This window comes from Lepisosteus platostomus, chromosome 25 (genome assembly GCF_059453375.1).
Source record: "Lepisosteus platostomus isolate fLepPlt1 chromosome 25, fLepPlt1.hap1, whole genome shotgun sequence".
In the NCBI taxonomy this organism is placed as follows: Eukaryota; Metazoa; Chordata; class Actinopteri; order Semionotiformes; family Lepisosteidae; genus Lepisosteus; species Lepisosteus platostomus.
The window spans coordinates 3240861-3268533 of record NC_142635.1 but is presented as its reverse complement, the minus strand read 5'-3'; the positions used below and the strand labels follow the sequence as shown (position 1 = coordinate 3268533).

The 27673-nt window shown below is 47.6% G+C and overlaps 8 protein-coding genes and 2 pseudogenes across 9 annotated transcripts; all 10 read right to left on the bottom strand.

Moving 5' to 3' along the window:
* Positions 1-1304: 1304 nt before the first annotated feature.
* LOC148640650 (histone H3) lies at positions 1305-1797 on the bottom strand. Its single transcript, XM_088620067.1, has one exon. It carries the CDS (start codon positions 1778-1780, stop codon positions 1370-1372), a length of 411 nt encoding a protein of 136 aa, XP_088476193.1. The 5' UTR covers positions 1781-1797; the 3' UTR covers positions 1305-1369.
* Positions 1798-2476: 679 nt separating this feature from the next.
* LOC148640649 (histone H2A) lies at positions 2477-3095 on the bottom strand. The gene has a single exon (XM_088620073.1). The coding sequence runs from the start codon at positions 2918-2920 to the stop codon at positions 2534-2536; it is 387 nt and encodes a 128-aa protein (XP_088476199.1). The 5' UTR covers positions 2921-3095; the 3' UTR covers positions 2477-2533.
* Positions 3096-3742: 647 nt separating this feature from the next.
* On the bottom strand, positions 3743-4706 carry LOC148640648 (histone H1 pseudogene; annotated as a pseudogene).
* A 1802-nt stretch (positions 4707-6508) lies between these two features.
* On the bottom strand, positions 6509-9531 carry LOC148640647 (histone H2B 1/2-like). The gene is made up of 3 exons (XM_088620092.1): positions 9146-9531; positions 8064-8230; positions 6509-6916 (listed from the first exon to the last, which is right to left on the bottom strand). Exons 1-3 carry the CDS (start codon positions 9514-9516, stop codon positions 6798-6800), a joined length of 657 nt encoding a protein of 218 aa, XP_088476218.1. The 5' UTR covers positions 9517-9531; the 3' UTR covers positions 6509-6797.
* A 2553-nt stretch (positions 9532-12084) lies between these two features.
* LOC148640646 (histone H3) lies at positions 12085-12577 on the bottom strand. Its single transcript, XM_088620066.1, has one exon. The coding sequence runs from the start codon at positions 12558-12560 to the stop codon at positions 12150-12152; it is 411 nt and encodes a 136-aa protein (XP_088476192.1). The 5' UTR covers positions 12561-12577; the 3' UTR covers positions 12085-12149.
* A 679-nt stretch (positions 12578-13256) lies between these two features.
* LOC148640645 (histone H2A) lies at positions 13257-13875 on the bottom strand. The gene has a single exon (XM_088620072.1). The coding sequence runs from the start codon at positions 13698-13700 to the stop codon at positions 13314-13316; it is 387 nt and encodes a 128-aa protein (XP_088476198.1). The 5' UTR covers positions 13701-13875; the 3' UTR covers positions 13257-13313.
* Positions 13876-14520: 645 nt separating this feature from the next.
* LOC148640644 (histone H1 pseudogene) lies at positions 14521-15484 on the bottom strand (annotated as a pseudogene).
* Positions 15485-17285: 1801 nt separating this feature from the next.
* Positions 17286-20333, bottom strand: LOC148640643 (histone H2B 1/2-like). Its single transcript, XM_088619426.1, has 3 exons — positions 19923-20333; positions 18841-19007; positions 17286-17693 (listed from the first exon to the last, which is right to left on the bottom strand). The coding sequence occupies exons 1-3, from the start codon at positions 20291-20293 to the stop codon at positions 17575-17577; spliced, it is 657 nt and encodes a 218-aa protein (XP_088475552.1). The 5' UTR covers positions 20294-20333; the 3' UTR covers positions 17286-17574.
* A 2528-nt stretch (positions 20334-22861) lies between these two features.
* Positions 22862-23354, bottom strand: LOC148640642 (histone H3). The gene has a single exon (XM_088619096.1). The coding sequence runs from the start codon at positions 23335-23337 to the stop codon at positions 22927-22929; it is 411 nt and encodes a 136-aa protein (XP_088475222.1). The 5' UTR covers positions 23338-23354; the 3' UTR covers positions 22862-22926.
* A 795-nt stretch (positions 23355-24149) lies between these two features.
* On the bottom strand, positions 24150-26734 carry LOC148640641 (histone H2B 1/2). Of its 2 annotated transcripts, XM_088620085.1 has the most exons (2): positions 26324-26734; positions 24150-25408 (listed from the first exon to the last, which is right to left on the bottom strand). In XM_088620085.1, exons 1-2 carry the CDS (start codon positions 26692-26694, stop codon positions 25159-25161), a joined length of 621 nt encoding a protein of 206 aa, XP_088476211.1. In that variant the 5' UTR covers positions 26695-26734; the 3' UTR covers positions 24150-25158. The 2 variants fall into 2 exon arrangements, with proteins under 2 accessions (XP_088476211.1, XP_088476210.1); XM_088620084.1 differs by lacking the exon at positions 24150-25408 and having other exon boundaries at positions 26151-26728.
* Between the last annotated feature and the right edge of the window lie 939 nt (positions 26735-27673).

The following is a 27673-nucleotide window of genomic DNA, read 5'->3' as shown; positions in this document are numbered from 1 at the left end:
CATCTCAATTTAGGAATCATCACAGCAATCGCAAAATGTTGCTTGCTTGCTTTAAAAAAAAACACATTCTAAAGTGATGGTTTAGATTTCAGCTCTATTTTGATAATGTGGGTGGCTCTTAAAAGAGCCTTTGGGTTTATACGTCGGGGTCCGGCAGTGAAGCTCCGCTCCTGTTTAGCCGCCGAAGCCGTACAGGGTGCGGCCCTGGCGCTTCAGCGCGTACACCACGTCCATGGCGGTGACGGTCTTCCTCTTGGCGTGCTCGGTGTAGGTGACGGCGTCGCGGATGACGTTCTCCAGGAACACCTTCAGCACCCCGCGGGTCTCCTCGTAGATCAGCCCGGAGATCCGCTTCACTCCCCCACGGCGAGCCAGGCGGCGGATGGCGGGCTTGGTGATTCCCTGGATGTTGTCGCGGAGAACCTTGCGGTGACGCTTAGCGCCTCCTTTCCCGAGTCCCTTTCCGCCTTTGCCTCTTCCAGACATCTTCAAGTTATCAGTTAGTGATACAACACACACTGCTGGGCTGCAGCCGCGGCGCTTCTCTTTTCAAGCCTGAGAGCGGACCTGCTTGAGACAGGAGGCGCGCTGACACACGAGCCCGCCTCCTCTCCGACTGCAGCAGCAGCCCAGACTGCACAGGAACCTCTTCCCTGCCGGAGAGCTCTCCACCACAGCAGCACCGGAGAGGACAGACCTCGAGTATTCAATGTTTATAGCGGTGCTGTAATATTCTCGTGTAGATTTAGACCAATCTAATTCCGCGCTCAACACAAAAACACAGAATTCGGAATGGAAAATGTAGTGTACTACTGTGTATCAGGGTCATGAGCAACTGACAAAAAGCATTCATCGTTGTAGCAGTACATATTTCGTTCTCCACCCGTTTTGTATCATTGAATAAACAATCCAGCTGTTAAAAAGACCAAAATGTTTTATTTAAGGACGTCTTTTAAAACGCTTATAAAGAAATGTTCCACCTAAAGTAACTGTATAAACGTTCTTAAATCATGTCATTGCATTGTAGTGGAAGGGAGGGGTTTGAATGCCAGTCGTTCTTGTATCATTAAAATAGTCTCATGCATTTAAACACTTTCAAGTATGGATATGAACGCTGAAAAATAGATGTAGAGCAAAAGGGGAGACGTAAGTCGCTGGTTTACTGCAGCAGTGTAGTCGTGCAGGGGGGCTTTTACACGAGGGGGCAGAAAACCGCTTCTCGGTCGGGATTTCACCTATCAGCTAACCAAACGAGAATTGTGCCTCGTACAGACTATAATGGAATAATGTAACCCTCTCGAGTGTTGTGGTGGCTCTTAAAAGAGCCTTTGTGTTCAAGGGAAAAGATGCTGCAGCAGGCGGTCCGTGTCTAAGCGCGCTCCCCGCGGATGCGGCGGGCCAGCTGGATGTCTTTGGGCATGATGGTCACCCTCTTGGCGTGGATGGCGCACAGGTTGGTGTCCTCGAAGAGCCCCACCAGGTAAGCCTCGCTGGCCTCCTGCAGAGCCATGACGGCGGAGCTCTGGAAGCGCAGGTCGGTCTTGAAGTCCTGGGCGATCTCTCTCACCAGGCGCTGGAAGGGCAGCTTGCGGATCAGCAGCTCGGTGGACTTCTGGTAGCGGCGGATCTCCCGCAGAGCCACGGTGCCGGGCCTGTAGCGGTGGGGCTTCTTCACGCCGCCGGTGGCGGGGGCGCTCTTGCGGGCAGCCTTGGTGGCCAGCTGCTTCCTGGGCGCCTTGCCGCCGGTGGACTTGCGAGCGGTCTGCTTGGTTCTCGCCATCTTCCTCGCTGCTCTTCACAATCAACAGTGTAGTGAGAATCACTTCCCGCACTCGGGTTTATATGCGCAGACAGCCCCGTCCTGATTGGTTAAAAGGGGCACAGGGGGGAGGAGGGTGTAACTCTGATTGGACGGTTTGAAACCGAGCGCGCAGCTCCTCCACTCCTCGCGGGTTTAACGGCTCCAGGTCTCTCGGTTTAATAAGAGACACAGAAAGATCGATTTTCCTTGATTTATCAACTAAAAGCAAGTTCAGGCGTTTTTATACCTCGCTACCTATAAAGTGGCAAAGGTTTTGATTACTGTTTTAGCTATAATATAGGACAAGAATAGTGACATAGTATAATACTACTATAATAATGTTAACTAATATAATTTCTAGTGTAAAAAGTGTGACTCGGGAGGAGAGCGTTGTGCTGAGGGACAAGACCACTTGAAAGACTAATATCATAATAATTGTATGAATTCAATTACAAGTACAATAAGGAATCCAGATACCTCTTTGGTTTGCAATTAAAAGGTTAAAAACGAAGCGAATATAGAAATGTTATGAACTGTATTGCGAGCGCAACAAATCGCTCTTCCATACAGCAGATTCTGGACCACGCTGCTTCACCACTGAAATATGTTAGTAAAACCGTGTAAACGCTGAAGTTACACAAGTCAACAGAAATCGCTCTTTTCAAGAGGCTGTGGGTGGCTCTTAAAAGAGCCTTTGTGTTCGGGGTCAGTCGGAGGTCTCTGCCGGGCTGTTTACTTGCTCTTGGCCGGCTTCTCGGTCTTCTTGGGCAGCAGCACCGCCTGGATGTTGGGCAGCACGCCGCCCTGCGCGATGGTCACGCCGCCCAGCAGCTTGTTCAGCTCCTCGTCGTTGCGGACGGCCAGCTGCAGGTGCCGGGGGATGATGCGGGTCTTCTTGTTGTCCCGGGCGGCGTTGCCAGCCAGCTCCAGGATCTCGGCGGTCAGGTACTCCAGCACCGCGGCCAGATACACCGGGGCTCCGGCGCCGACCCGCTCGGCATAGTTTCCCTTGCGCAGCAGCCGGTGGACACGGCCCACAGGGAACTGCAGTCCGGCCCTGGAAGAGCGAGTCTTGGCCTTGGCTCTGGCCTTACCGCCGGTCTTTCCTCTGCCGCTCATCTTGTACTGTCAAGCTTGTCTGAAGAAAACTGCTAACAATGATCACAACTTGTCTGCCGCCCCGCTTTTGAAGAGTCGCGGCTGAACGTGATTGGATGGACGGGAACAAGCTCTCCACCCAATCAGAGATCAGTGCTGCCAAGCAGCGCTCTCGGTCTCCACCAATCAACAGGCAGGAGGGAAATTCGGACTCTGAACACAGAGCGCGGCTCTGCTGCCGAGGCCGAGTGAGAAAATATGTGTTTTTCAGTTTCAACCGTATTAGCATTATTCTCATACACAGGTATATGGAATAGCGAAATGCGATTTAGCTAGCTCTCAGACGGTAAGTGGTAAAAAAACAACAATACAGTTGCATAAGAAAAGACAGAGACACAACAGGCCATGTGCAGAACAGGCGATTAGCAAAACTGCAACAGATAATGTGCAAAACACTTTGCTTAAACGGTCATTTTCATGCTTAAAAACGTATATTTTAGTGAATTTCACCACCGTCTGACTCTCAGTAACCACGCTACCTTGAGTGGAATTAAGCTCAACTCCCATAAGAATCTGGATCACCCGCCTGCGAGGGCTCGATATTGAAAAGTCACCATTGTCGCTATTAGAGTGACACATCTGTCACGTTACGTCTTTTCACATGTCCGCTATAGCTGCGAGACTAGCAGTCACGAATTGCAAGTCACACACTAATGAAAACCCCCGTGCAATGTAACAATGTAACATTTCGCCTCAACTAAATTCATTAAATGAAAAGGAGATGCAAGGAGTCACAACGCTGTTCAATGGAGATCTGGACGTTTATTTAACAAAAAGGCCTTTTTAATTCTACACCTCCTCTGCGCACCCACTCTCTACAATAGTATTTAGAATATTTACATTTGTACATTTTACCCAGCATCGCATTTCAGTATCATTAATAAAAACTACAACTCAATCCCCCCCATTGTGTAAAATAATTATTTCTCCCCCCCTATCGAGCGAACCGGCGCTTTCAAGCGGTGAAAAGGGAAAGTCTGCGCTCTCTCTCGGAAGGGCTGGTGGCTCTTAGAAGAGCCTTTGGGTTTGTAGGAAATTAACTCGAGGGTCGATCGCTCACTTCTTCTTGGGAGCCGCTTTCTTAGCTTTGGCCGTCTTGGGTTTGGCCACCTTGGGCTTCGCTGCCTTGGCTTTCTTCGGGCTCTTCGCCTTCTTAGGCGCCGCTGGCTTCTTGGCCTTCTTGGGGCTCTTGGTCGCCTTCTTGGCCGCTGCGGGCTTCGCGGCTTTCTTGGGCGACTTCTTGGCGGCCGCTGGCTTCTTGGTCGCCGCCTTCTTGGGCGACTTCTTGGCGGCCGCTGGCTTCTTAGCCGCTGCGGGTTTCTTGGCCGCCGGCTTCTTGGCTTTGGCGGCGGCGGCGGCTTTCTTCACGGGCTTGGGCTTGGTCTCCGCCTGCTTCTTGTTGAGCTTGAAGGAGCCCGAGGCGCCGGTGCCCTTGGTCTGCACCAGAGTGCCCTTGGTCACCAGGCTCTTGATGGCCAGCTTGACGCGGGAGTTGTTCTTCTCCACGTCGTAGCCGCCGGCCGCCAGGGACTTCTTCAGGGCGGCCAGGGACACGCCGCTCCGCTCCTTGGAGGCGGACACGGCCTGCAGGATGAGCTCTCCCACGCTGGGGCCCGCTTTCTTGGGCTTGGCGGCGCTCTTCTTCTTGGGCGCCTTGGCCGGCGCGGCGGCGGGGGCCGGAGCGACTTCTTCTGCCATCGCTGCGTCTCTGTCTGCTGTCGGACTGTCTGCGGCTCCGCGCGCAGGGCGGAACTTCAAGGCCGCATGAGAACCGTGGAGACTCAACCGCTGCTGCTGCTGCAGCTCCGCTCCGCACAGCCCGCTCGCACTTGTGTTTTCTCCCCGCACAAAACTGCCCCGTAATCCTCACAGATACACCGAATCGATTATCAAATACATGAGGTACGGAGAAAACCCCCTGCTCTTTAATATGCAGTTGAGTTACAGATTTTTCTGTACGATCATTTTGACAGAATTGCCCAGAGTCCAACAACAGCGCACACGAAAGGCGGTGTTCAACCGGCACTTCGTCGTCTATTTCTAAAATAAATGTACGTAAAACGTCAGTAAAGAGAAAAACAAGGTGTAAATAATACAGTCGAGACCGACGGTCATGTAACACAATAAGAATGAATTCTGAAATATTTAAAACGGATGATTTATTTTGCTCTATGTTCAGTGTCATTAACACACTCCCGGACTCGCTGTTTCTAAGAAGGAGACGGACAAGTTTTGTCAAACTAGCCAGTTTTATCCCTGTGAAATTCGGAGTATTTCGAGTTTTTCCAGCGATACGCTTTTACAAAATGCTGTACAAGCGTATTCTATGGTTTTGATTATCTCAAATTTTCCAAATCAGTTATTTCAATGGCGATTCTTCAACGGGGCTTTAGTAAAGACGGCGACTCTCTACCGTCAATACCAACATTCCTGAAGCTCTTTCTAAACCTGTTACTTCGGATTGCAGTTCCTCCAGATCCTTCAGCATCGTCCCAGCTTCTCGGGAGGAGACAGTTAGCAGAAAGCCCGTGATATTGCTGTTCGTACAAGACGGGCAGAAAAAAAGAATTTCAAAATGCTTAGTTTTATTTTCTTTCATCTGGCTGGTGTGAACGCCCGTCCATTCCCCAGACGTTTAAATTAAGAAGTTTGTCTCTGGGGCTCACGGTAGGGCTAATACCAATTCAACAGGAACAGGGCTCTAGGCTGGAGACATGCAGACTCCATACAGAAGGATTCTTCTAGTCGGAATTAAAATCAAGACCTGCAAGGCAGCAGTTTTAGACGCTTTATTTTGAAACCTATCTTGATAATATTTGTCAAATAGAAGACCTACACTAATACTGAATTATCCAAACGGTGTAGAAACACCCGGAGTTCTTGTATTTAGTTAATTGTCAGTTCCGCCGTGTGTGTGTGGGGGGGTATTCTCATTAATTCTTCACTCTTGCTACAGATTAATTTTGTTCTAGACCATTAGTCATAAAACACCTAACTGCTGCTGTGTGAATTCCCTTTTATAGAACAGCAATCGCTCCTTGGCAAAGAAACAGTCTAAATACACCAAACAAGTGTTGTAGTTTTTTAAACAGGAGACACTTCTTTACCCAAAGAGCTGTGGGAGAATGGAGCAAGTTGTCCAACCATGTTGATCCCCTCGCTACTCTCTACAGACAACAGGGTGAGATCTGGGTCCATTCAAAATAAGAATAAGGTGAATGAATGTAGTTCAGCACTGTATGACAGCCCTCAGATCCCTTTTCTTAAAGCCCTCAGGTCAGTAGGAGTAGGAGTAGGAGTAGGTGGCAGTAGGAGTGTCTGAGCTCTGGATCAGAAGGGGAGCAGCGCTGAGAGAGCTGTGGCCTCAATCCCTCTGCCAGTGGGGAGAGGAGCCCCTGGAGAGCTGAACCTCCTGGAGGACAGGAGCAGAAGAGACCAGCTCCTGTCCTCCCTTAGCCCCTGGGAGAGGAGGAACTAAGCAGGGCCAGAAACTCAAGGGCTGTGGTTTCTCACACAGGGAAGTTTCTGTATCATTATTACAATAAAAGCTTTATTGAATTCAATTCAATGCAATTTATTTTGATATAACGCCTTTTACAACAAGGTTGCCCCAAGGCGCTGAACAAAGCAAATGACCATACAGGTTGTGAATACAGAACAGGAAAGACCAGAAGACAACGGAGGAGAGGAACCAAAAACTCCTCAGTAAGGAGAAAAAACCCTCTAGGGGTCCAAGGTCAACTGTCTGCCCAACCCCTTTGGGCATGCTAACATTTTATAATTAAAAAAAGGAATAAATGAATAAGTGTATCAGTCCATCCATCATGTCTTCTGTATGTCAGTACTCCATGCAGATCTCTGTAGACCAGAAAAATCCTCCTAAACGATAGCTGTATCCACGATGTCCCTCTTGGATCCATAGCAGTGATGCAGCATCCAACTCAAATGGTGCCCAGCCTGGACATGTGGGGAGGAGAATAGGATAGTTTGGTCAGAACAGATGTAGCTACCTGGTGGGCCAACACAGAGACACACAGGAGGGACAACAGTGCAGAGGGAAACATTGTGCTTTCAATGCCTGTACTGTATCCCTCAACTCTTCTGAGACCAACTACAGCACAGAATTCACAAATGGGCACACCTCCTCTCACTCTTCCCCAAACTGTTCTAAAACAAAATACAGCACACAGAAAAAATCACAACTGGACTTTCAATCCCTGAGCCTATCTCCAAACACATCGTAGACAAACTACAGCTCAGGAATCACAGCTGAACTCTCACCCCCAATTCACCCTACCCAGACTCGTCGCAGACAAAATACAAATCAAGGTCAGAAACACATCACAGCTGGAATCTCACCTCTCTCAACCTGTCCATACTCTACTGAGAAAACTACCACACATATATCACAGCTGGTCTCTCACACCCTCCCCAGACTCTTCTGAGAAAATATACAGAAAAGAAAACCATAACTAGAATCTAACTCCTTTCACCCTACCCGAACTCTTCTTAGAAAATCTACAGCACAGAAATCACAAGTACAGATGTGTTGATCAGCTTTTCAGCTACAGCTAGCGGTCACATAAGATGTAGTACATTAAAACAAAAAATACTATACATTTTATATGACTGGAGGTTTAGAATATTTCTTGATGGTTTGGATATTATTAAATCCGTGCTTTTTAGAATCTCCGTACCGTTCTGACGGGGAATTATTTGTTTTAAGGAATATAGAAATGTATAAAAATAGAATAGTTTCGGACTAAAATCTCATCTTTCCAGGTTTTACGAGCCCCCAGGACGTGAGAGCAGGGAAAGACGCACAACTTCTTAGCAGCAAAACATTCACATGTGTCTGTGAGAAAACAGTTAAGTCGATATAATATCGATTTAATAACACTGCTCCTTTCTCAAATATCGGAATTGCATTTCGAGTTCGTCTCTTCCTCTGCACCATTTCTACAGTTTTTAAAACCAGCAAGGCGCACAGTAAATTAAATTAGCAAATTAAATTCACTCCTTTATCCTGCGTTCCGTTTACTATTTATTAATGACCCGACACTAAAACAGCAATCAAACAGCACGAAGAAATCATTTAACTCACCAGAGATCCACAGTTGAAATCGTTCATTTTTGTGGACTGCGGTTCTTATGTTAAAGACTTTCGCCTTGTTTTCCAGACAAGCGTGTCCTGATCTTCTCTCTCCTGCTCCCTCTGCTGGACAGTCGTGGTCTCTGCACCCAGGAGCTCTGCCCTGGTTCAGCTGTAACCTTACAAACAGGGAGATACTTTTCTCGGTCCTCTAACTGTTTCTCTGTCAAAGCAACTGCTCTTTCTCACAAGAAGAATTTGAGTATTTAATTCTATCAATGGAAAAATATTTAAATGCTTTGCAGACCCTTCACACCATAGGGTCAGTTGGACATATTTATGTTATTCATCTCGGTTTTCTATAGTAAAGACTCGTATTATAGTAATCCCGAAATTCCACAGAAAACGTCAATATCCTGCATTTTCAAAACGTACTCCATCTCAAGATAAACAGCAATTGAAAAATCAGAGCCATGTTTCGCTTCAAAAAGATCTGAAATGATTGTTTCAGGTCCATCATGGGGCTATTGTGGAAGTTCGCCCGATTTAGACTGCCTAAAAACATGCAACCATATAATAACAGGATTTAGACGCAGTTGTACATTTCTAATCGTTAAAAGACAAACTAAAAATAAAAAGGAGAAAACATGCAAGCGGACCTGGTTGAGACACGATCCCTCCTCTTCTCCGACTCGCGCAGCAGCAGAAACATTAACCTCTTCCCTGCCGGAGAGCCGAGAGGCACGAACAGTACTGCTGTTCACGTTATTTGACGTGAAATCCCTATTAATTAGCCATAAATGATACTTCCCGAAAATGCATATTCGGATTAAACCAACAATACGCCCTTCAGACAGCTTGCAATATTGAACGCAATATGAATCTGCATAAAATACACACGTGAAATGTAGACAGAGCCCGTTCTGTCCAAAACGTTTAATAACCGCAGCTCAAACGCCCTACGGTATTTCGGATAAAGCACTAACATGCACAAACACACAAAAAGAGGTCATGACTGCTCCTTCTCGACTCTGTGGGTGGCTCTTAAAAGAGCCTTTGGGTTCGCTGATCCGGGACGGGCGGGCCGGGTTTACTTGGAGCTGGTGTACTTGGTGACGGCCTTGGTGCCCTCGGACACGGCGTGCTTGGCCAGCTCTCCGGGCAGCAGCAGGCGCACGGCGGTCTGGATCTCCCGGGAGGTGATGGTGGAGCGCTTGTTGTAGTGCGCCAGGCGGGAGGCCTCGCCGGCGATGCGCTCGAAGATGTCGCTGACGAACGAGTTCATGATGCCCATGGCCTTCGACGAGATGCCGGTGTCCGGGTGCACCTGCTTCAGCACCTTGTACACGTAGATGGCGTAGCTCTCCTTCCTGGTCTTTCTGCGCTTCTTGCCGCCCTTCCCGGCCGTCTTGGTCACGGCTTTCTTGGAGCCCTTCTTGGGAGCGGATTTCGCTGGTTCAGGCATCTTCACAAACTGCACTCTGTGAAAACAGGCATGAGAGTTCTAGACTCACAGCCCCCTATTTATAGCGCCCGCATGCAAATCGGCTCAGCTCAGCTCAGAAGGCGGCTCATTGGTCAGCTAGAGAGCTGCTCTCCTATTGGCTGCGCTCTGCGCCAATGAAATTCAAACGGGTGAGCGCCTGAGCCGCTCGCTCTGACTCCAGGCGCCTCTCTCTCCCCTCCGCCCGCGCACAGGGGAGCAGAGGACCGTGTGATCCGTTTAGCACAACCACTCTCATTCCATGTATATCTCCTACTCTAGAAAACAATGTGCTCGGTGTAAACTGCGATTTGTGCAAACTTGGAGTCAAAATAACTCTTGGTGATATTCTAGGCAATTTTAAAATCAGTTCTGAACTAACAGCATCCTATCGCAGCACTTTTGAGCAAATTAGTCTGAGCACAAGAAAACATCACACTAAACCTTTCTACAAAATGAACGTAAGCAGAAGGGCTCTTTGCAAATGGCTTTCAAGCGCTTCGGGCGTCTTTGTCTCGACCTCCCGCCGAGTCTGAGCGAACAAAGAGCTGAGCAGCTTCCTGTCGGGGCGGGGAGGGTTAGAAACTGCCCGATATCACAAGCTCTTTCTTAAAAAGACAAACCCAGCATGAAGAATAAAAAAAAACATTTAGAAGCTGAACCCTATTCTGTCCCATTATCTAATAGCAATTTACTACTACGTGCAGATTTTCTGAAATCCGACTCTCATTACGCTTATGTCTCCTACCCTAGAAAACAATGTGCTCGGCGTAAACCGTGCGATTTGTGCAAACTTGGAGTCAAAAGCACAGTTTTGGTGATATTCTAGACAACTTTAAAAGCACTTTGGAACAACCAACAGCATTTTATCGCCACACTTTTGAGCTTCAGCATTGGTTTCAAATTAGTCTGAGCAGAATAAAACTAAACACTAAACCTTTCTACAAAATAGCATGTAGGAGACTAGCTTTTGGCGAATGAAGTGGATTTCAAGCCAAGCTGAGCCGCTTCCTGTCGGGGAGGAGAGGGTTAGAAACGGCCCGATGTGATAACGGCTCTTTCTTAAAAGCCATGAAGCATGCGTGAAAAATAAAAATATTAAGGAAGTGAGCTTCATTCTTTACTCATGACCTAATTAGAATTAGTAGTAATGAGAATAAGAACTGCCACTCCATCAAAACGCTTTCAGCAATAAATTATTTCATTAGCAACCAGATCCACACTAATGTAACGATTGAAAACTCTGCATCTCAATTTAGGAATCATCACAGCAATCGCAAAATGTTGCTTGCTTGCTTTAAAAAAAAACACATTCTAAAGTGATGGTTTAGATTTCAGCTCTATTTTGATAATGTGGGTGGCTCTTAAAAGAGCCTTTGGGTTTATACGTCGGGGTCCGGCAGTGAAGCTCCGCTCCTGTTTAGCCGCCGAAGCCGTACAGGGTGCGGCCCTGGCGCTTCAGCGCGTACACCACGTCCATGGCGGTGACGGTCTTCCTCTTGGCGTGCTCGGTGTAGGTGACGGCGTCGCGGATGACGTTCTCCAGGAACACCTTCAGCACCCCGCGGGTCTCCTCGTAGATCAGCCCGGAGATCCGCTTCACTCCCCCACGGCGAGCCAGGCGGCGGATGGCGGGCTTGGTGATTCCCTGGATGTTGTCGCGGAGAACCTTGCGGTGACGCTTAGCGCCTCCTTTCCCGAGTCCCTTTCCGCCTTTGCCTCTTCCAGACATCTTCAAGTTATCAGTTAGTGATACAACACACACTGCTGGGCTGCAGCCGCGGCGCTTCTCTTTTCAAGCCTGAGAGCGGACCTGCTTGAGACAGGAGGCGCGCTGACACACGAGCCCGCCTCCTCTCCGACTGCAGCACCAGCCCAGACTGCACAGGAACCTCTTCCCTGCCGGAGAGCTCTCCACCACAGCAGCACCGGAGAGGACAGACCTCGAGTATTCAATGTTTATAGCGGTGCTGTAATATTCTCGTGTAGATTTAGACCAATCTAATTCCGCGCTCAACACAAAAACACAGAATTCGGAATGGAAAATGTAGTGTACTACTGTGTATCAGGGTCATGAGCAACTGACAAAAAGCATTCATCGTTGTAGCAGTACATATTTCGTTCTCCACCCGTTTTGTATCATTGAATAAACAATCCAGCTGTTAAAAAGACCAAAATGTTTTATTTAAGGACGTCTTTTAAAACGCTTATAAAGAAATGTTCCACCTAAAGTAACTGTATAAACGTTCTTAAATCATGTCATTGCATTGTAGTGGAAGGGAGGGGTTTGAATGCCAGTCGTTCTTGTATCATTAAAATAGTCTCATGCATTTAAACACTTTCAAGTATGGATATGAACGCTGAAAAATAGATGTAGAGCAAAAGGGGAGACGTAAGTCGCTGGTTTACTGCAGCAGTGTAGTCGTGCAGGGGGGCTTTTACACGAGGGGGCAGAAAACCGCTTCTCGGTCGGGATTTCACCTATCAGCTAACCAAACGAGAATTGTGCCTCGTACAGACTATAATGGAATAATGTAACCCTCTCGAGTGTTGTGGTGGCTCTTAAAAGAGCCTTTGTGTTCAAGGGAAAAGATGCTGCAGCAGGCGGTCCGTGTCTAAGCGCGCTCCCCGCGGATGCGGCGGGCCAGCTGGATGTCTTTGGGCATGATGGTCACCCTCTTGGCGTGGATGGCGCACAGGTTGGTGTCCTCGAAGAGCCCCACCAGGTAAGCCTCGCTGGCCTCCTGCAGAGCCATGACGGCGGAGCTCTGGAAGCGCAGGTCGGTCTTGAAGTCCTGGGCGATCTCTCTCACCAGGCGCTGGAAGGGCAGCTTGCGGATCAGCAGCTCGGTGGACTTCTGGTAGCGGCGGATCTCCCGCAGAGCCACGGTGCCGGGCCTGTAGCGGTGGGGCTTCTTCACGCCGCCGGTGGCGGGGGCGCTCTTGCGGGCAGCCTTGGTGGCCAGCTGCTTCCTGGGCGCCTTGCCGCCGGTGGACTTGCGAGCGGTCTGCTTGGTTCTCGCCATCTTCCTCGCTGCTCTTCACAATCAACAGTGTAGTGAGAATCACTTCCCGCACTCGGGTTTATATGCGCAGACAGCCCCGTCCTGATTGGTTAAAAGGGGCACAGGGGGGAGGAGGGTGTAACTCTGATTGGACGGTTTGAAACCGAGCGCGCAGCTCCTCCACTCCTCGCGGGTTTAACGGCTCCAGGTCTCTCGGTTTAATAAGAGACACAGAAAGATCGATTTTCCTTGATTTATCAACTAAAAGCAAGTTCAGGCGTTTTTATACCTCGCTACCTATAAAGTGGCAAAGGTTTTGATTACTGTTTTAGCTATAATATAGGACAAGAATAGTGACATAGTATAATACTACTATAATAATGTTAACTAATATAATTTCTAGTGTAAAAAGTGTGACTCGGGAAGAGAGCGTTGTGCTGAGGGACAAGACCACTTGAAAGACTAATATCATAATAATTGTATGAATTCAATTACAAGTACAATAAGGAATCCAGATACCTCTTTGGTTTGCAATTAAAAGGTTAAAAACGAAGCGAATATAGAAATGTTATGAACTGTATTGCGAGCGCAACAAATCGCTCTTCCATACAGCAGATTCTGGACCACGCTGCTTCACCACTGAAATATGTTAGTAAAACCGTGTAAACGCTGAAGTTACACAAGTCAACAGAAATCGCTCTTTTCAAGAGGCTGTGGGTGGCTCTTAAAAGAGCCTTTGTGTTCGGGGTCAGTCGGAGGTCTCTGCCGGGCTGTTTACTTGCTCTTGGCCGGCTTCTCGGTCTTCTTGGGCAGCAGCACCGCCTGGATGTTGGGCAGCACGCCGCCCTGCGCGATGGTCACGCCGCCCAGCAGCTTGTTCAGCTCCTCGTCGTTGCGGACGGCCAGCTGCAGGTGCCGGGGGATGATGCGGGTCTTCTTGTTGTCCCGGGCGGCGTTGCCAGCCAGCTCCAGGATCTCGGCGGTCAGGTACTCCAGCACCGCGGCCAGATACACCGGGGCTCCGGCGCCGACCCGCTCGGCATAGTTTCCCTTGCGCAGCAGCCGGTGGACACGGCCCACAGGGAACTGCAGTCCGGCCCTGGAAGAGCGAGTCTTGGCCTTGGCTCTGGCCTTACCGCCGGTCTTTCCTCTGCCGCTCATCTTGTACTGTCAAGCTTGTCTGAAGAAAACTGCTAACAATGATCACAACTTGTCTGCCGCCCCGCTTTTGAAGAGTCGCGGCTGAACGTGATTGGATGGACGGGAACAAGCTCTCCACCCAATCAGAGATCAGTGCTGCCAAGCAGCGCTCTCGGTCTCCACCAATCAACAGGCAGGAGGGAAATTCGGACTCTGAACACAGAGCGCGGCTCTGCTGCCGAGGCCGAGTGAGAAAATATGTGTTTTTCAGTTTCAACCGTATTAGCATTATTCTCATACACAGGTATATGGAATAGCGAAATGCGATTTAGCTAGCTCTCAGACGGTAAGTGGTAAAAAAACAACAATACAGTTGCATAAGAAAAGACAGAGACACAACAGGCCATGTGCAGAACAGGCGATTAGCAAAACTGCAACAGATAATGTGCAAAACACTTTGCTTAAACGGTCATTTTCATGCTTAAAAACGTATATTTTAGTGAATTTCACCACCGTCTGACTCTCAGTAACCACGCTACCTTGAGTGGAATTAAGCTCAACTCCCATAAGAATCTGGATCACCCGCCTGCGAGGGCTCGATATTGAAAAGTCACCATTGTCGCTATTAGAGTGACACATCTGTCACGTTACGTCTTTTCACATGTCCGCTATAGCTGCGAGACTAGCAGTCACGAATTGCAAGTCACACACTAATGAAAACCCCCGTGCAATGTAACAATGTAACATTTCGCCTCAACTAAATTCATTAAATGAAAAGGAGATGCAAGGAGTCACAACGCTGTTCAATGGAGATCTGGACGTTTATTTAACAAAAAGGCCTTTTTAATTCTACACCTCCTCTGCGCACCCACTCTCTACAATAGTATTTAGAATATTTACATTTGTACATTTTACCCAGCATCGCATTTCAGTATCATTAATAAAAACTACAACTCAATCCCCCCCATTGTGTAAAATAATTATTTCTCCCCCCCTATCGAGCGAACCGGCGCTTTCAAGCGGTGAAAAGGGAAAGTCTGCGCTCTCTCTCGGAAGGGCTGGTGGCTCTTAGAAGAGCCTTTGGGTTTGTAGGAAATTAACTCGAGGGTCGATCGCTCACTTCTTCTTGGGAGCCGCTTTCTTAGCTTTGGCCGTCTTGGGTTTGGCCACCTTGGGCTTCGCTGCCTTGGCTTTCTTCGGGCTCTTCGCCTTCTTAGGCGCCGCTGGCTTCTTGGCCTTCTTGGGGCTCTTGGTCGCCTTCTTGGCCGCTGCGGGCTTCGCGGCTTTCTTGGGCGACTTCTTGGCGGCCGCTGGCTTCTTGGTCGCCGCCTTCTTGGGCGACTTCTTGGCGGCCGCTGGCTTCTTAGCCGCTGCGGGTTTCTTGGCCGCCGGCTTCTTGGCTTTGGCGGCGGCGGCTTTCTTCACGGGCTTGGGCTTGGTCTCCGCCTGCTTCTTGTTGAGCTTGAAGGAGCCCGAGGCGCCGGTGCCCTTGGTCTGCACCAGAGTGCCCTTGGTCACCAGGCTCTTGATGGCCAGCTTGACGCGGGAGTTGTTCTTCTCCACGTCGTAGCCGCCGGCCGCCAGGGACTTCTTCAGGGCGGCCAGGGACACGCCGCTCCGCTCCTTGGAGGCGGACACGGCCTGCAGGATGAGCTCTCCCACGCTGGGGCCCGCTTTCTTGGGCTTGGCGGCGCTCTTCTTCTTGGGCGCCTTGGCCGGCGCGGCGGCGGGGGCCGGAGCGACTTCTTCTGCCATCGCTGCGTCTCTGTCTGCTGTCGGACTGTCTGCGGCTCCGCGCGCAGGGCGGAACTTCAAGGCCGCATGAGAACCGTGGAGACTCAACCGCTGCTGCTGCTGCAGCTCCGCTCCGCACAGCCCGCTCGCACTTGTGTTTTCTCCCCGCACAAAACTGCCCCGTAATCCTCACAGATACACCGAATCGATTATCAAATACATGAGGTACGGAGAAAACCCCCTGCTCTTTAATATGCAGTTGAGTTACAGATTTTTCTGTACGATCATTTTGACAGAATTGCCCAGAGTCCAACAACAGCGCACACGAAAGGCGGTGTTCAACCGGCACTTCGTCGTCTATTTCTAAAATAAATGTACGTAAAACGTCAGTAAAGAGAAAAACAAGGTGTAAATAATACAGTCGAGACCGACGGTCATGTAACACAATAAGAATGAATTCTGAAATATTTAAAACGGATGATTTATTTTGCTCTATGTTCAGTGTCATTAACACACTCCCGGACTCGCTGTTTCTAAGAAGGAGACGGACAAGTTTTGTCAAACTAGCCAGTTTTATCCCTGTGAAATTCGGAGTATTTCGAGTTTTTCCAGCGATACGCTTTTACAAAATGCTGTACAAGCGTATTCTATGGTTTTGATTATCTCAAATTTTCCAAATCAGTTATTTCAATGGCGATTCTTCAACGGGGCTTTAGTAAAGACGGCGACTCTCTACCGTCAATACCAACATTCCTGAAGCTCTTTCTAAACCTGTTACTTCGGATTGCAGTTCCTCCAGATCCTTCAGCATCGTCCCAGCTTCTCGGGAGGAGACAGTTAGCAGAAAGCCCGTGATATTGCTGTTCGTACAAGACGGGCAGAAAAAAAGAATTTCAAAATGCTTAGTTTTATTTTCTTTCATCTGGCTGGTGTGAACGCCCGTCCATTCCCCAGACGTTTAAATTAAGAAGTTTGTCTCTGGGGCTCACGGTAGGGCTAATACCAATTCAACAGGAACAGGGCTCTAGGCTGGAGACATGCAGACTCCATACAGAAGGATTCTTCTAGTCGGAATTAAAATCAAGACCTGCAAGGCAGCAGTTTTAGACGCTTTATTTTGAAACCTATCTTGATAATATTTGTCAAATAGAAGACCTACACTAATACTGAATTATCCAAACGGTGTAGAAACACCCGGAGTTCTTGTATTTAGTTAATTGTCAGTTCCGCCGTGTGTGTGTGGGGGGGTATTCTCATTAATTCTTCACTCTTGCTACAGATTAATTTTGTTCTAGACCATTAGTCATAAAACACCTAACTGCTGCTGTGTGAATTCCCTTTTATAGAACAGCAATCGCTCCTTGGCAAAGAAACAGTCTAAATACACCAAACAAGTGTTGTAGTTTTTTAAACAGGAGACACTTCTTTACCCAAAGAGCTGTGGGAGAATGGAGCAAGTTGTCCAACCATGTTGATCCCCTCGCTACTCTCTACAGACAACAGGGTGAGATCTGGGTCCATTCAAAATAAGAATAAGGTGAATGAATGTAGTTCAGCACTGTATGACAGCCCTCAGATCCCTTTTCTTAAAGCCCTCAGGTCAGTAGGAGTAGGAGTAGGAGTAGGTGGCAGTAGGAGTGTCTGAGCTCTGGATCAGAAGGGGAGCAGCGCTGAGAGAGCTGTGGCCTCAATCCCTCTGCCAGTGGGGAGAGGAGCCCCTGGAGAGCTGAACCTCCTGGAGGACAGGAGCAGAAGAGACCAGCTCCTGTCCTCCCTTAGCCCCTGGGAGAGGAGGAACTAAGCAGGGCCAGAAACTCAAGGGCTGTGGTTTCTCACACAGGGAAGTTTCTGTATCATTATTACAATAAAAGCTTTATTGAATTCAATTCAATGCAATTTATTTTGATATAACGCCTTTTACAACAAGGTTGCCCCAAGGCGCTGAACAAAGCAAATGACCATACAGGTTGTGAATACAGAACAGGAAAGACCAGAAGACAACGGAGGAGAGGAACCAAAAACTCCTCAGTAAGGAGAAAAAACCCTCTAGGGGTCCAAGGTCAACTGTCTGCCCAACCCCTTTGGGCATGCTAACATTTTATAATTAAAAAAAGGAATAAATGAATAAGTGTATCAGTCCATCCATCATGTCTTCTGTATGTCAGTACTCCATGCAGATCTCTGTAGACCAGAAAAATCCTCCTAAACGATAGCTGTATCCACGATGTCCCTCTTGGATCCATAGCAGTGATGCAGCATCCAACTCAAATGGTGCCCAGCCTGGACATGTGGGGAGGAGAATAGGATAGTTTGGTCAGAACAGATGTAGCTACCTGGTGGGCCAACACAGAGACACACAGGAGGGACAACAGTGCAGAGGGAAACATTGTGCTTTCAATGCCTGTACTGTATCCCTCAACTCTTCTGAGACCAACTACAGCACAGAATTCACAAATGGGCACACCTCCTCTCACTCTTCCCCAAACTGTTCTAAAACAAAATACAGCACACAGAAAAAATCACAACTGGACTTTCAATCCCTGAGCCTATCTCCAAACACATCGTAGACAAACTACAGCTCAGGAATCACAGCTGAACTCTCACCCCCAATTCACCCTACCCAGACTCGTCGCAGACAAAATACAAATCAAGGTCAGAAACACATCACAGCTGGAATCTCACCTCTCTCAACCTGTCCATACTCTACTGAGAAAACTACCACACATATATCACAGCTGGTCTCTCACACCCTCCCCAGACTCTTCTGAGAAAATATACAGAAAAGAAAACCATAACTAGAATCTAACTCCTTTCACCCTACCCGAACTCTTCTTAGAAAATCTACAGCACAGAAATCACAAGTACAGATGTGTTGATCAGCTTTTCAGCTACAGCTAGCGGTCACATAAGATGTAGTACATTAAAACAAAAAATACTATACATTTTATATGACTGGAGGTTTAGAATATTTCTTGATGGTTTGGATATTATTAAATCCGTGCTTTTTAGAATCTCCGTACCGTTCTGACGGGGAATTATTTGTTTTAAGGAATATAGAAATGTATAAAAATAGAATAGTTTCGGACTAAAATCTCATCTTTCCAGGTTTTACGAGCCCCCAGGACGTGAGAGCAGGGAAAGACGCACAACTTCTTAGCAGCAAAACATTCACATGTGTCTGTGAGAAAACAGTTAAGTCGATATAATATCGATTTAATAACACTGCTCCTTTCTCAAATATCGGAATTGCATTTCGAGTTCGTCTCTTCCTCTGCACCATTTCTACAGTTTTTAAAACCAGCAAGGCGCACAGTAAATTAAATTAGCAAATTAAATTCACTCCTTTATCCTGCGTTCCGTTTACTATTTATTAATGACCCGACACTAAAACAGCAATCAAACAGCACGAAGAAATCATTTAACTCACCAGAGATCCACAGTTGAAATCGTTCATTTTTGTGGACTGCGGTTCTTATGTTAAAGACTTTCGCCTTGTTTTCCAGACAAGCGTGTCCTGATCTTCTCTCTCCTGCTCCCTCTGCTGGACAGTCGTGGTCTCTGCACCCAGGAGCTCTGCCCTGGTTCAGCTGTAACCTTACAAACAGGGAGATACTTTTCTCGGTCCTCTAACTGTTTCTCTGTCAAAGCAACTGCTCTTTCTCACAAGAAGAATTTGAGTATTTAATTCTATCAATGGAAAAATATTTAAATGCTTTGCAGACCCTTCACACCATAGGGTCAGTTGGACATATTTATGTTATTCATCTCGGTTTTCTATAGTAAAGACTCGTATTATAGTAATCCCGAAATTCCACAGAAAACGTCAATATCCTGCATTTTCAAAACGTACTCCATCTCAAGATAAACAGCAATTGAAAAATCAGAGCCATGTTTCGCTTCAAAAAGATCTGAAATGATTGTTTCAGGTCCGTCATGGGGCTATTGTGGAAGTTCGCCCGATTTAGACTGCCTAAAAACATGCAACCATATAATAACAGGATTTAGACGCAGTTGTACATTTCTAATCGTTAAAAGACAAACTAAAAATAAAAAGGAGAAAACATGCAAGCGGACCTGGTTGAGACACGATCCCTCCTCTTCTCCGACTCGCGCAGCAGCAGAAACATTAACCTCTTCCCTGCCGGAGAGCCGAGAGGCACGAACAGTACTGCTGTTCACGTTATTTGACGTGAAATCCCTATTAATTAGCCATAAATGATACTTCCCGAAAATGCATATTCGGATTAAACCAACAATACGCCCTTCAGACAGCTTGCAATATCGAACGCAATATGAATCTGCATAAAATACACACGTGAAATGTAGACAGAGCCTGTTCTGTCCAAAACGTTTAATAACCGCAGCTCAAACGCCCTACGGTATTTCGGATAAAGCACTAACATGCACAAACACACAAAAAGAGGTCATGACTGCTCCTTCTCGACTCTGTGGGTGGCTCTTAAAAGAGCCTTTGGGTTCGCTGATCCGGGACGGGCGGGCCGGGTTTACTTGGAGCTGGTGTACTTGGTGACGGCCTTGGTGCCCTCGGACACGGCGTGCTTGGCCAGCTCTCCGGGCAGCAGCAGGCGCACGGCGGTCTGGATCTCCCGGGAGGTGATGGTGGAGCGCTTGTTGTAGTGCGCCAGGCGGGAGGCCTCGCCGGCGATGCGCTCGAAGATGTCGCTGACGAACGAGTTCATGATGCCCATGGCCTTCGACGAGATGCCGGTGTCCGGGTGCACCTGCTTCAGCACCTTGTACACGTAGATGGCGTAGCTCTCCTTCCTGGTCTTTCTGCGCTTCTTGCCGCCCTTCCCGGCCGTCTTGGTCACGGCTTTCTTGGAGCCCTTCTTGGGAGCGGATTTCGCTGGTTCAGGCATCTTCACAAACTGCACTCTGTGAAAACAGGCATGAGAGTTCTAGACTCACAGCCCCCTATTTATAGCGCCCGCATGCAAATCAGCTCAGCTCAGCTCAGAAGGCGGCTCATTGGTCAGCTAGAGAGCTGCTCTCCTATTGGCTGCGCTCTGCGCCAATGAAATTCAAACGGGTGAGCGCCTGAGCCGCTCGCTCTGACTCCAGGCGCCTCTCTCTCCCCTCCGCCCGCGCACAGGGGAGCAGAGGACCGTGTGATCCGTTTAGCACAACCACTCTCATTCCATGTATATCTCCTACTCTAGAAAACAATGTGCTCGGTGTAAACTGCGATTTGTGCAAACTTGGAGTCAAAATAACTCTTGGTGATATTCTAGGCAATTTTAAAATCAGTTCTGAACTAACAGCATCCTATCGCAGCACTTTTGAGCAAATTAGTCTGAGCACAAGAAAACATCACACTAAACCTTTCTACAAAATGAACGTAAGCAGAAGGGCTCTTTGCAAATGGCTTTCAAGCGCTTCGGGCGTCTTTGTCTCGACCTCCCGCCGAGTCTGAGCGAACAAAGAGCTGAGCAGCTTCCTGTCGGGGCGGGGAGGGTTAGAAACTGCCCGATATCACAAGCTCTTTCTTAAAAAGACAAACCCAGCATGAAGAATAAAAAAAAACATTTAGAAGCTGAACCCTATTCTGTCCCATTATCTAATAGCAATTTACTACTACGTGCAGATTTTCTGAAATCCGACTCTCATTACGCTTATGTCTCCTACCCTAGAAAACAATGTGCTCGGCGTAAACCGTGCGATTTGTGCAAACTTGGAGTCAAAAGCACAGTTTTGGTGATATTCTAGACAACTTTAAAAGCACTTTGGAACAACCAACAGCATTTTATCGCCACACTTTTGAGCTTCAGCATTGGTTTCAAATTAGTCTGAGCAGAATAAAACTAAACACTAAACCTTTCTACAAAATAGCATGTAGGAGACTAGCTTTTGGCGAATGAAGTGGATTTCAAGCCAAGCTGAGCCGCTTCCTGTCGGGGAGGAGAGGGTTAGAAACGGCCCGATGTGATAACGGCTCTTTCTTAAAAGCCATGAAGCATGCGTGAAAAATAAAAATATTAAGGAAGTGAGCTTCATTCTTTACTCATGACCTAATTAGAATTAGTAGTAATGAGAATAAGAACTGCCACTCCATCAAAACGCTTTCAGCAATAAATTATTTCATTAGCAACCAGATCCACACTAATGTAACGATTGAAAACTCTGCATCTCAATTTAGGAATCATCACAGCAATCGCAAAATGTTGCTTGCTTGCTTTAAAAAAAAACACATTCTAAAGTGATGGTTTAGATTTCAGCTCTATTTTGATAATGTGGGTGGCTCTTAAAAGAGCCTTTGGGTTTATACGTCGGGGTCCGGCAGTGAAGCTCCGCTCCTGTTTAGCCGCCGAAGCCGTACAGGGTGCGGCCCTGGCGCTTCAGCGCGTACACCACGTCCATGGCGGTGACGGTCTTCCTCTTGGCGTGCTCGGTGTAGGTGACGGCGTCGCGGATGACGTTCTCCAGGAACACCTTCAGCACCCCGCGGGTCTCCTCGTAGATCAGCCCGGAGATCCGCTTCACTCCCCCACGGCGAGCCAGGCGGCGGATGGCGGGCTTGGTGATTCCCTGGATGTTGTCGCGGAGAACCTTGCGGTGACGCTTAGCGCCTCCTTTCCCGAGTCCCTTTCCGCCTTTGCCTCTTCCAGACATCTTCAAGTTATCAGTTAGTGATACAACACACACTGCTGGGCTGCAGCCGCGGCGCTTCTCTTTTCAAGCCTGAGAGCGGACCTGCTTGAGACAGGAGGCGCGCTGACACACGAGCCCGCCTCCTCTCCGACTGCAGCACCAGCCCAGACTGCACAGGAACCTCTTCCCTGCCGGAGAGCTCTCCACCACAGCAGCACCGGAGAGGACAGACCTCGAGTATTCAATGTTTATAGCGGTGCTGTAATATTCTCGTGTAGATTTAGACCAATCTAATTCCGCGCTCAACACAAAAACACAGAATTCGGAATGGAAAATGTAGTGTACTACTGTGTATCAGGGTCATGAGCAACTGACAAAAAGCATTCATCGTTGTAGCAGTACATATTTCGTTCTCCACCCGTTTTGTATCATTGAATAAACAATCCAGCTGTTAAAAAGACCAAAATGTTTTATTTAAGGACGTCTTTTAAAACGCTTATAAAGAAATGTTCCACCTAAAGTAACTGTATAAACGTTCTTAAATCATGTCATTGCATTGTAGTGGAAGGGAGGGGTTTGAATGCCAGTCGTTCTTGTATCATTAAAATAGTCTCATGCATTTAAACACTTTCAAGTATGGATATGAACGCTGAAAAATAGATGTAGAGCAAAAGGGGAGACGTAAGTCGCTGGTTTACTGCAGCAGTGTAGTCGTGCAGGGGGGCTTTTACACGAGGGGGCAGAAAACCGCTTCTCGGTCGGGATTTCACCTATCAGCTAACCAAACGAGAATTGTGCCTCGTACAGACTATAATGGAATAATGTAACCCTCTCGAGTGTTGTGGTGGCTCTTAAAAGAGCCTTTGTGTTCAAGGGAAAAGATGCTGCAGCAGGCGGTCCGTGTCTAAGCGCGCTCCCCGCGGATGCGGCGGGCCAGCTGGATGTCTTTGGGCATGATGGTCACCCTCTTGGCGTGGATGGCGCACAGGTTGGTGTCCTCGAAGAGCCCCACCAGGTAAGCCTCGCTGGCCTCCTGCAGAGCCATGACGGCGGAGCTCTGGAAGCGCAGGTCGGTCTTGAAGTCCTGGGCGATCTCTCTCACCAGGCGCTGGAAGGGCAGCTTGCGGATCAGCAGCTCGGTGGACTTCTGGTAGCGGCGGATCTCCCGCAGAGCCACGGTGCCGGGCCTGTAGCGGTGGGGCTTCTTCACGCCGCCGGTGGCGGGGGCGCTCTTGCGGGCAGCCTTGGTGGCCAGCTGCTTCCTGGGCGCCTTGCCGCCGGTGGACTTGCGAGCGGTCTGCTTGGTTCTCGCCATCTTCCTCGCTGCTCTTCACAATCAACAGTGTAGTGAGAATCACTTCCCGCACTCGGGTTTATATGCGCAGACAGCCCCGTCCTGATTGGTTAAAAGGGGCACAGGGGGGAGGAGGGTGTAACTCTGATTGGACGGTTTGAAACCGAGCGCGCAGCTCCTCCACTCCTCGCGGGTTTAACGGCTCCAGGTCTCTCGGTTTAATAAGAGACACAGAAAGATCGATTTTCCTTGATTTATCAACTAAAAGCAAGTTCAGGCGTTTTTATACCTCGCTACCTATAAAGTGGCAAAGGTTTTGATTACTGTTTTAGCTATAATATAGGACAAGAATAGTGACATAGTATAATACTACTATAATAATGTTAACTAATATAATTTCTAGTGTAAAAAGTGTGACTCGGGAAGAGAGCGTTGTGCTGAGGGACAAGACCACTTGAAAGACTAATATCATAATAATTGTATGAATTCAATTACAAGTACAATAAGGAATCCAGATACCTCTTTGGTTTGCAATTAAAAGGTTAAAAACGAAGCGAATATAGAAATGTTATGAACTGTATTGCGAGCGCAACAAATCGCTCTTCCATACAGCAGATTCTGGACCACGCTGCTTCACCACTGAAATATGTTAGTAAAACCGTGTAAACGCTGAAGTTCTCTGTAGACCAGAAAAATCCTCCTAAACGATAGCTGTATCCACGATGTCCCTCTTGGATCCATAGCAGTGATGCAGCATCCAACTCAAATGGTGCCCAGCCTGGACATGTGGGGAGGAGAATAGGATAGTTTGGTCAGAACAGATGTAGCTACCTGGTGGGCCAACACAGAGACACACAGGAGGGACAACAGTGCAGAGGGAAACATTGTGCTTTCAATGCCTGTACTGTATCCCTCAACTCTTCTGAGACCAACTACAGCACAGAATTCACAAATGGGCACACCTCCTCTCACTCTTCCCCAAACTGTTCTAAAACAAAATACAGCACACAGAAAAAATCACAACTGGACTTTCAATCCCTGAGCCTATCTCCAAACACATCGTAGACAAACTACAGCTCAGGAATCACAGCTGAACTCTCACCCCCAATTCACCCTACCCAGACTCGTCGCAGACAAAATACAAATCAAGGTCAGAAACACATCACAGCTGGAATCTCACCTCTCTCAACCTGTCCATACTCTACTGAGAAAACTACCACACATATATCACAGCTGGTCTCTCACACCCTCCCCAGACTCTTCTGAGAAAATATACAGAAAAGAAAACCATAACTAGAATCTAACTCCTTTCACCCTACCCGAACTCTTCTTAGAAAATCTACAGCACAGAAATCACAAGTACAGATGTGTTGATCAGCTTTTCAGCTACAGCTAGCGGTCACATAAGATGTAGTACATTAAAACAAAAAATACTATACATTTTATATGACTGGAGGTTTAGAATATTTCTTGATGGTTTGGATATTATTAAATCCGTGCTTTTTAGAATCTCCGTACCGTTCTGACGGGGAATTATTTGTTTTAAGGAATATAGAAATGTATAAAAATAGAATAGTTTCGGACTAAAATCTCATCTTTCCAGGTTTTACGAGCCCCCAGGACGTGAGAGCAGGGAAAGACGCACAACTTCTTAGCAGCAAAACATTCACATGTGTCTGTGAGAAAACAGTTAAGTCGATATAATATCGATTTAATAACACTGCTCCTTTCTCAAATATCGGAATTGCATTTCGAGTTCGTCTCTTCCTCTGCACCATTTCTACAGTTTTTAAAACCAGCAAGGCGCACAGTAAATTAAATTAGCAAATTAAATTCACTCCTTTATCCTGCGTTCCGTTTACTATTTATTAATGACCCGACACTAAAACAGCAATCAAACAGCACGAAGAAATCATTTAACTCACCAGAGATCCACAGTTGAAATCGTTCATTTTTGTGGACTGCGGTTCTTATGTTAAAGACTTTCGCCTTGTTTTCCAGACAAGCGTGTCCTGATCTTCTCTCTCCTGCTCCCTCTGCTGGACAGTCGTGGTCTCTGCACCCAGGAGCTCTGCCCTGGTTCAGCTGTAACCTTACAAACAGGGAGATACTTTTCTCGGTCCTCTAACTGTTTCTCTGTCAAAGCAACTGCTCTTTCTCACAAGAAGAATTTGAGTATTTAATTCTATCAATGGAAAAATATTTAAATGCTTTGCAGACCCTTCACACCATAGGGTCAGTTGGACATATTTATGTTATTCATCTCGGTTTTCTATAGTAAAGACTCGTATTATAGTAATCCCGAAATTCCACAGAAAACGTCAATATCCTGCATTTTCAAAACGTACTCCATCTCAAGATAAACAGCAATTGAAAAATCAGAGCCATGTTTCGCTTCAAAAAGATCTGAAATGATTGTTTCAGGTCCGTCATGGGGCTATTGTGGAAGTTCGCCCGATTTAGACTGCCTAAAAACATGCAACCATATAATAACAGGATTTAGACGCAGTTGTACATTTCTAATCGTTAAAAGACAAACTAAAAATAAAAAGGAGAAAACATGCAAGCGGACCTGGTTGAGACACGATCCCTCCTCTTCTCCGACTCGCGCAGCAGCAGAAACATTAACCTCTTCCCTGCCGGAGAGCCGAGAGGCACGAACAGTACTGCTGTTCACGTTATTTGACGTGAAATCCCTATTAATTAGCCATAAATGATACTTCCCGAAAATGCATATTCGGATTAAACCAACAATACGCCCTTCAGACAGCTTGCAATATCGAACGCAATATGAATCTGCATAAAATACACACGTGAAATGTAGACAGAGCCTGTTCTGTCCAAAACGTTTAATAACCGCAGCTCAAACGCCCTACGGTATTTCGGATAAAGCACTAACATGCACAAACACACAAAAAGAGGTCATGACTGCTCCTTCTCGACTCTGTGGGTGGCTCTTAAAAGAGCCTTTGGGTTCGCTGATCCGGGACGGGCGGGCCGGGTTTACTTGGAGCTGGTGTACTTGGTGACGGCCTTGGTGCCCTCGGACACGGCGTGCTTGGCCAGCTCTCCGGGCAGCAGCAGGCGCACGGCGGTCTGGATCTCCCGGGAGGTGATGGTGGAGCGCTTGTTGTAGTGCGCCAGGCGGGAGGCCTCGCCGGCGATGCGCTCGAAGATGTCGCTGACGAACGAGTTCATGATGCCCATGGCCTTCGACGAGATGCCGGTGTCCGGGTGCACCTGCTTCAGCACCTTGTACACGTAGATGGCGTAGCTCTCCTTCCTGGTCTTTCTGCGCTTCTTGCCGCCCTTCCCGGCCGTCTTGGTCACGGCTTTCTTGGAGCCCTTCTTGGGAGCGGATTTCGCTGGTTCAGGCATCTTCACAAACTGCACTCTGTGAAAACAGGCATGAGAGTTCTAGACTCACAGCCCCCTATTTATAGCGCCCGCATGCAAATCAGCTCAGCTCAGCTCAGAAGGCGGCTCATTGGTCAGCTAGAGAGCTGCTCTCCTATTGGCTGCGCTCTGCGCCAATGAAATTCAAACGGGTGAGCGCCTGAGCCGCTCGCTCTGACTCCAGGCGCCTCTCTCTCCCCTCCGCCCGCGCACAGGGGAGCAGAGGACCGTGTGATCCGTTTAGCACAACCACTCTCATTCCATGTATATCTCCTACTCTAGAAAACAATGTGCTCGGTGTAAACTGCGATTTGTGCAAACTTGGAGTCAAAATAACTCTTGGTGATATTCTAGGCAATTTTAAAATCAGTTCTGAACTAACAGCATCCTATCGCAGCACTTTTGAGCAAATTAGTCTGAGCACAAGAAAACATCACACTAAACCTTTCTACAAAATGAACGTAAGCAGAAGGGCTCTTTGCAAATGGCTTTCAAGCGCTTCGGGCGTCTTTGTCTCGACCTCCCGCCGAGTCTGAGCGAACAAAGAGCTGAGCAGCTTCCTGTCGGGGCGGGGAGGGTTAGAAACTGCCCGATATCACAAGCTCTTTCTTAAAAAGACAAACCCAGCATGAAGAATAAAAAAAAACATTTAGAAGCTGAACCCTATTCTGTCCCATTATCTAATAGCAATTTACTACTACGTGCAGATTTTCTGAAATCCGACTCTCATTACGCTTATGTCTCCTACCCTAGAAAACAATGTGCTCGGCGTAAACCGTGCGATTTGTGCAAACTTGGAGTCAAAAGCACAGTTTTGGTGATATTCTAGACAACTTTAAAAGCACTTTGGAACAACCAACAGCATTTTATCGCCACACTTTTGAGCTTCAGCATTGGTTTCAAATTAGTCTGAGCAGAATAAAACTAAACACTAAACCTTTCTACAAAATAGCATGTAGGA

Coding starts and splice junctions, on each gene's coding strand:
- LOC148640645 (XM_088620072.1), bottom strand. CDS start 13,700: ATGAGCGGCAGAGGAAAGACCGGCGGTAAGGCCAGAGCCAAGGCCAAG.
- LOC148640646 (XM_088620066.1), bottom strand. CDS start 12,560: ATGGCGAGAACCAAGCAGACCGCTCGCAAGTCCACCGGCGGCAAGGCG.
- LOC148640642 (XM_088619096.1), bottom strand. CDS start 23,337: ATGGCGAGAACCAAGCAGACCGCTCGCAAGTCCACCGGCGGCAAGGCG.
- LOC148640643 (XM_088619426.1), bottom strand. CDS start 20,293: ATGCCTGAACCAGCGAAATCCGCTCCCAAGAAGGGCTCCAAGAAAGCC. Junction 19,008..19,922: donor ACCAAGTACACCAGCTCCAA/GTAAACCCGGCC, acceptor CCTGTTTGTAAG/GTTACAGCTGAACCAGGGCA. Junction 17,694..18,840: donor ATTTCAACTGTGGATCTCTG/GTGAGTTAAATG, acceptor CCACATGTCCAG/GCTGGGCACCATTTGAGTTG.
- LOC148640647 (XM_088620092.1), bottom strand. CDS start 9,516: ATGCCTGAACCAGCGAAATCCGCTCCCAAGAAGGGCTCCAAGAAAGCC. Junction 8,231..9,145: donor ACCAAGTACACCAGCTCCAA/GTAAACCCGGCC, acceptor CCTGTTTGTAAG/GTTACAGCTGAACCAGGGCA. Junction 6,917..8,063: donor ATTTCAACTGTGGATCTCTG/GTGAGTTAAATG, acceptor CCACATGTCCAG/GCTGGGCACCATTTGAGTTG.
- LOC148640641 (XM_088620085.1), bottom strand. CDS start 26,694: ATGCCTGAACCAGCGAAATCCGCTCCCAAGAAGGGCTCCAAGAAAGCC. Junction 25,409..26,323: donor ACCAAGTACACCAGCTCCAA/GTAAACCCGGCC, acceptor CCTGTTTGTAAG/GTTACAGCTGAACCAGGGCA.
- LOC148640649 (XM_088620073.1), bottom strand. CDS start 2,920: ATGAGCGGCAGAGGAAAGACCGGCGGTAAGGCCAGAGCCAAGGCCAAG.
- LOC148640650 (XM_088620067.1), bottom strand. CDS start 1,780: ATGGCGAGAACCAAGCAGACCGCTCGCAAGTCCACCGGCGGCAAGGCG.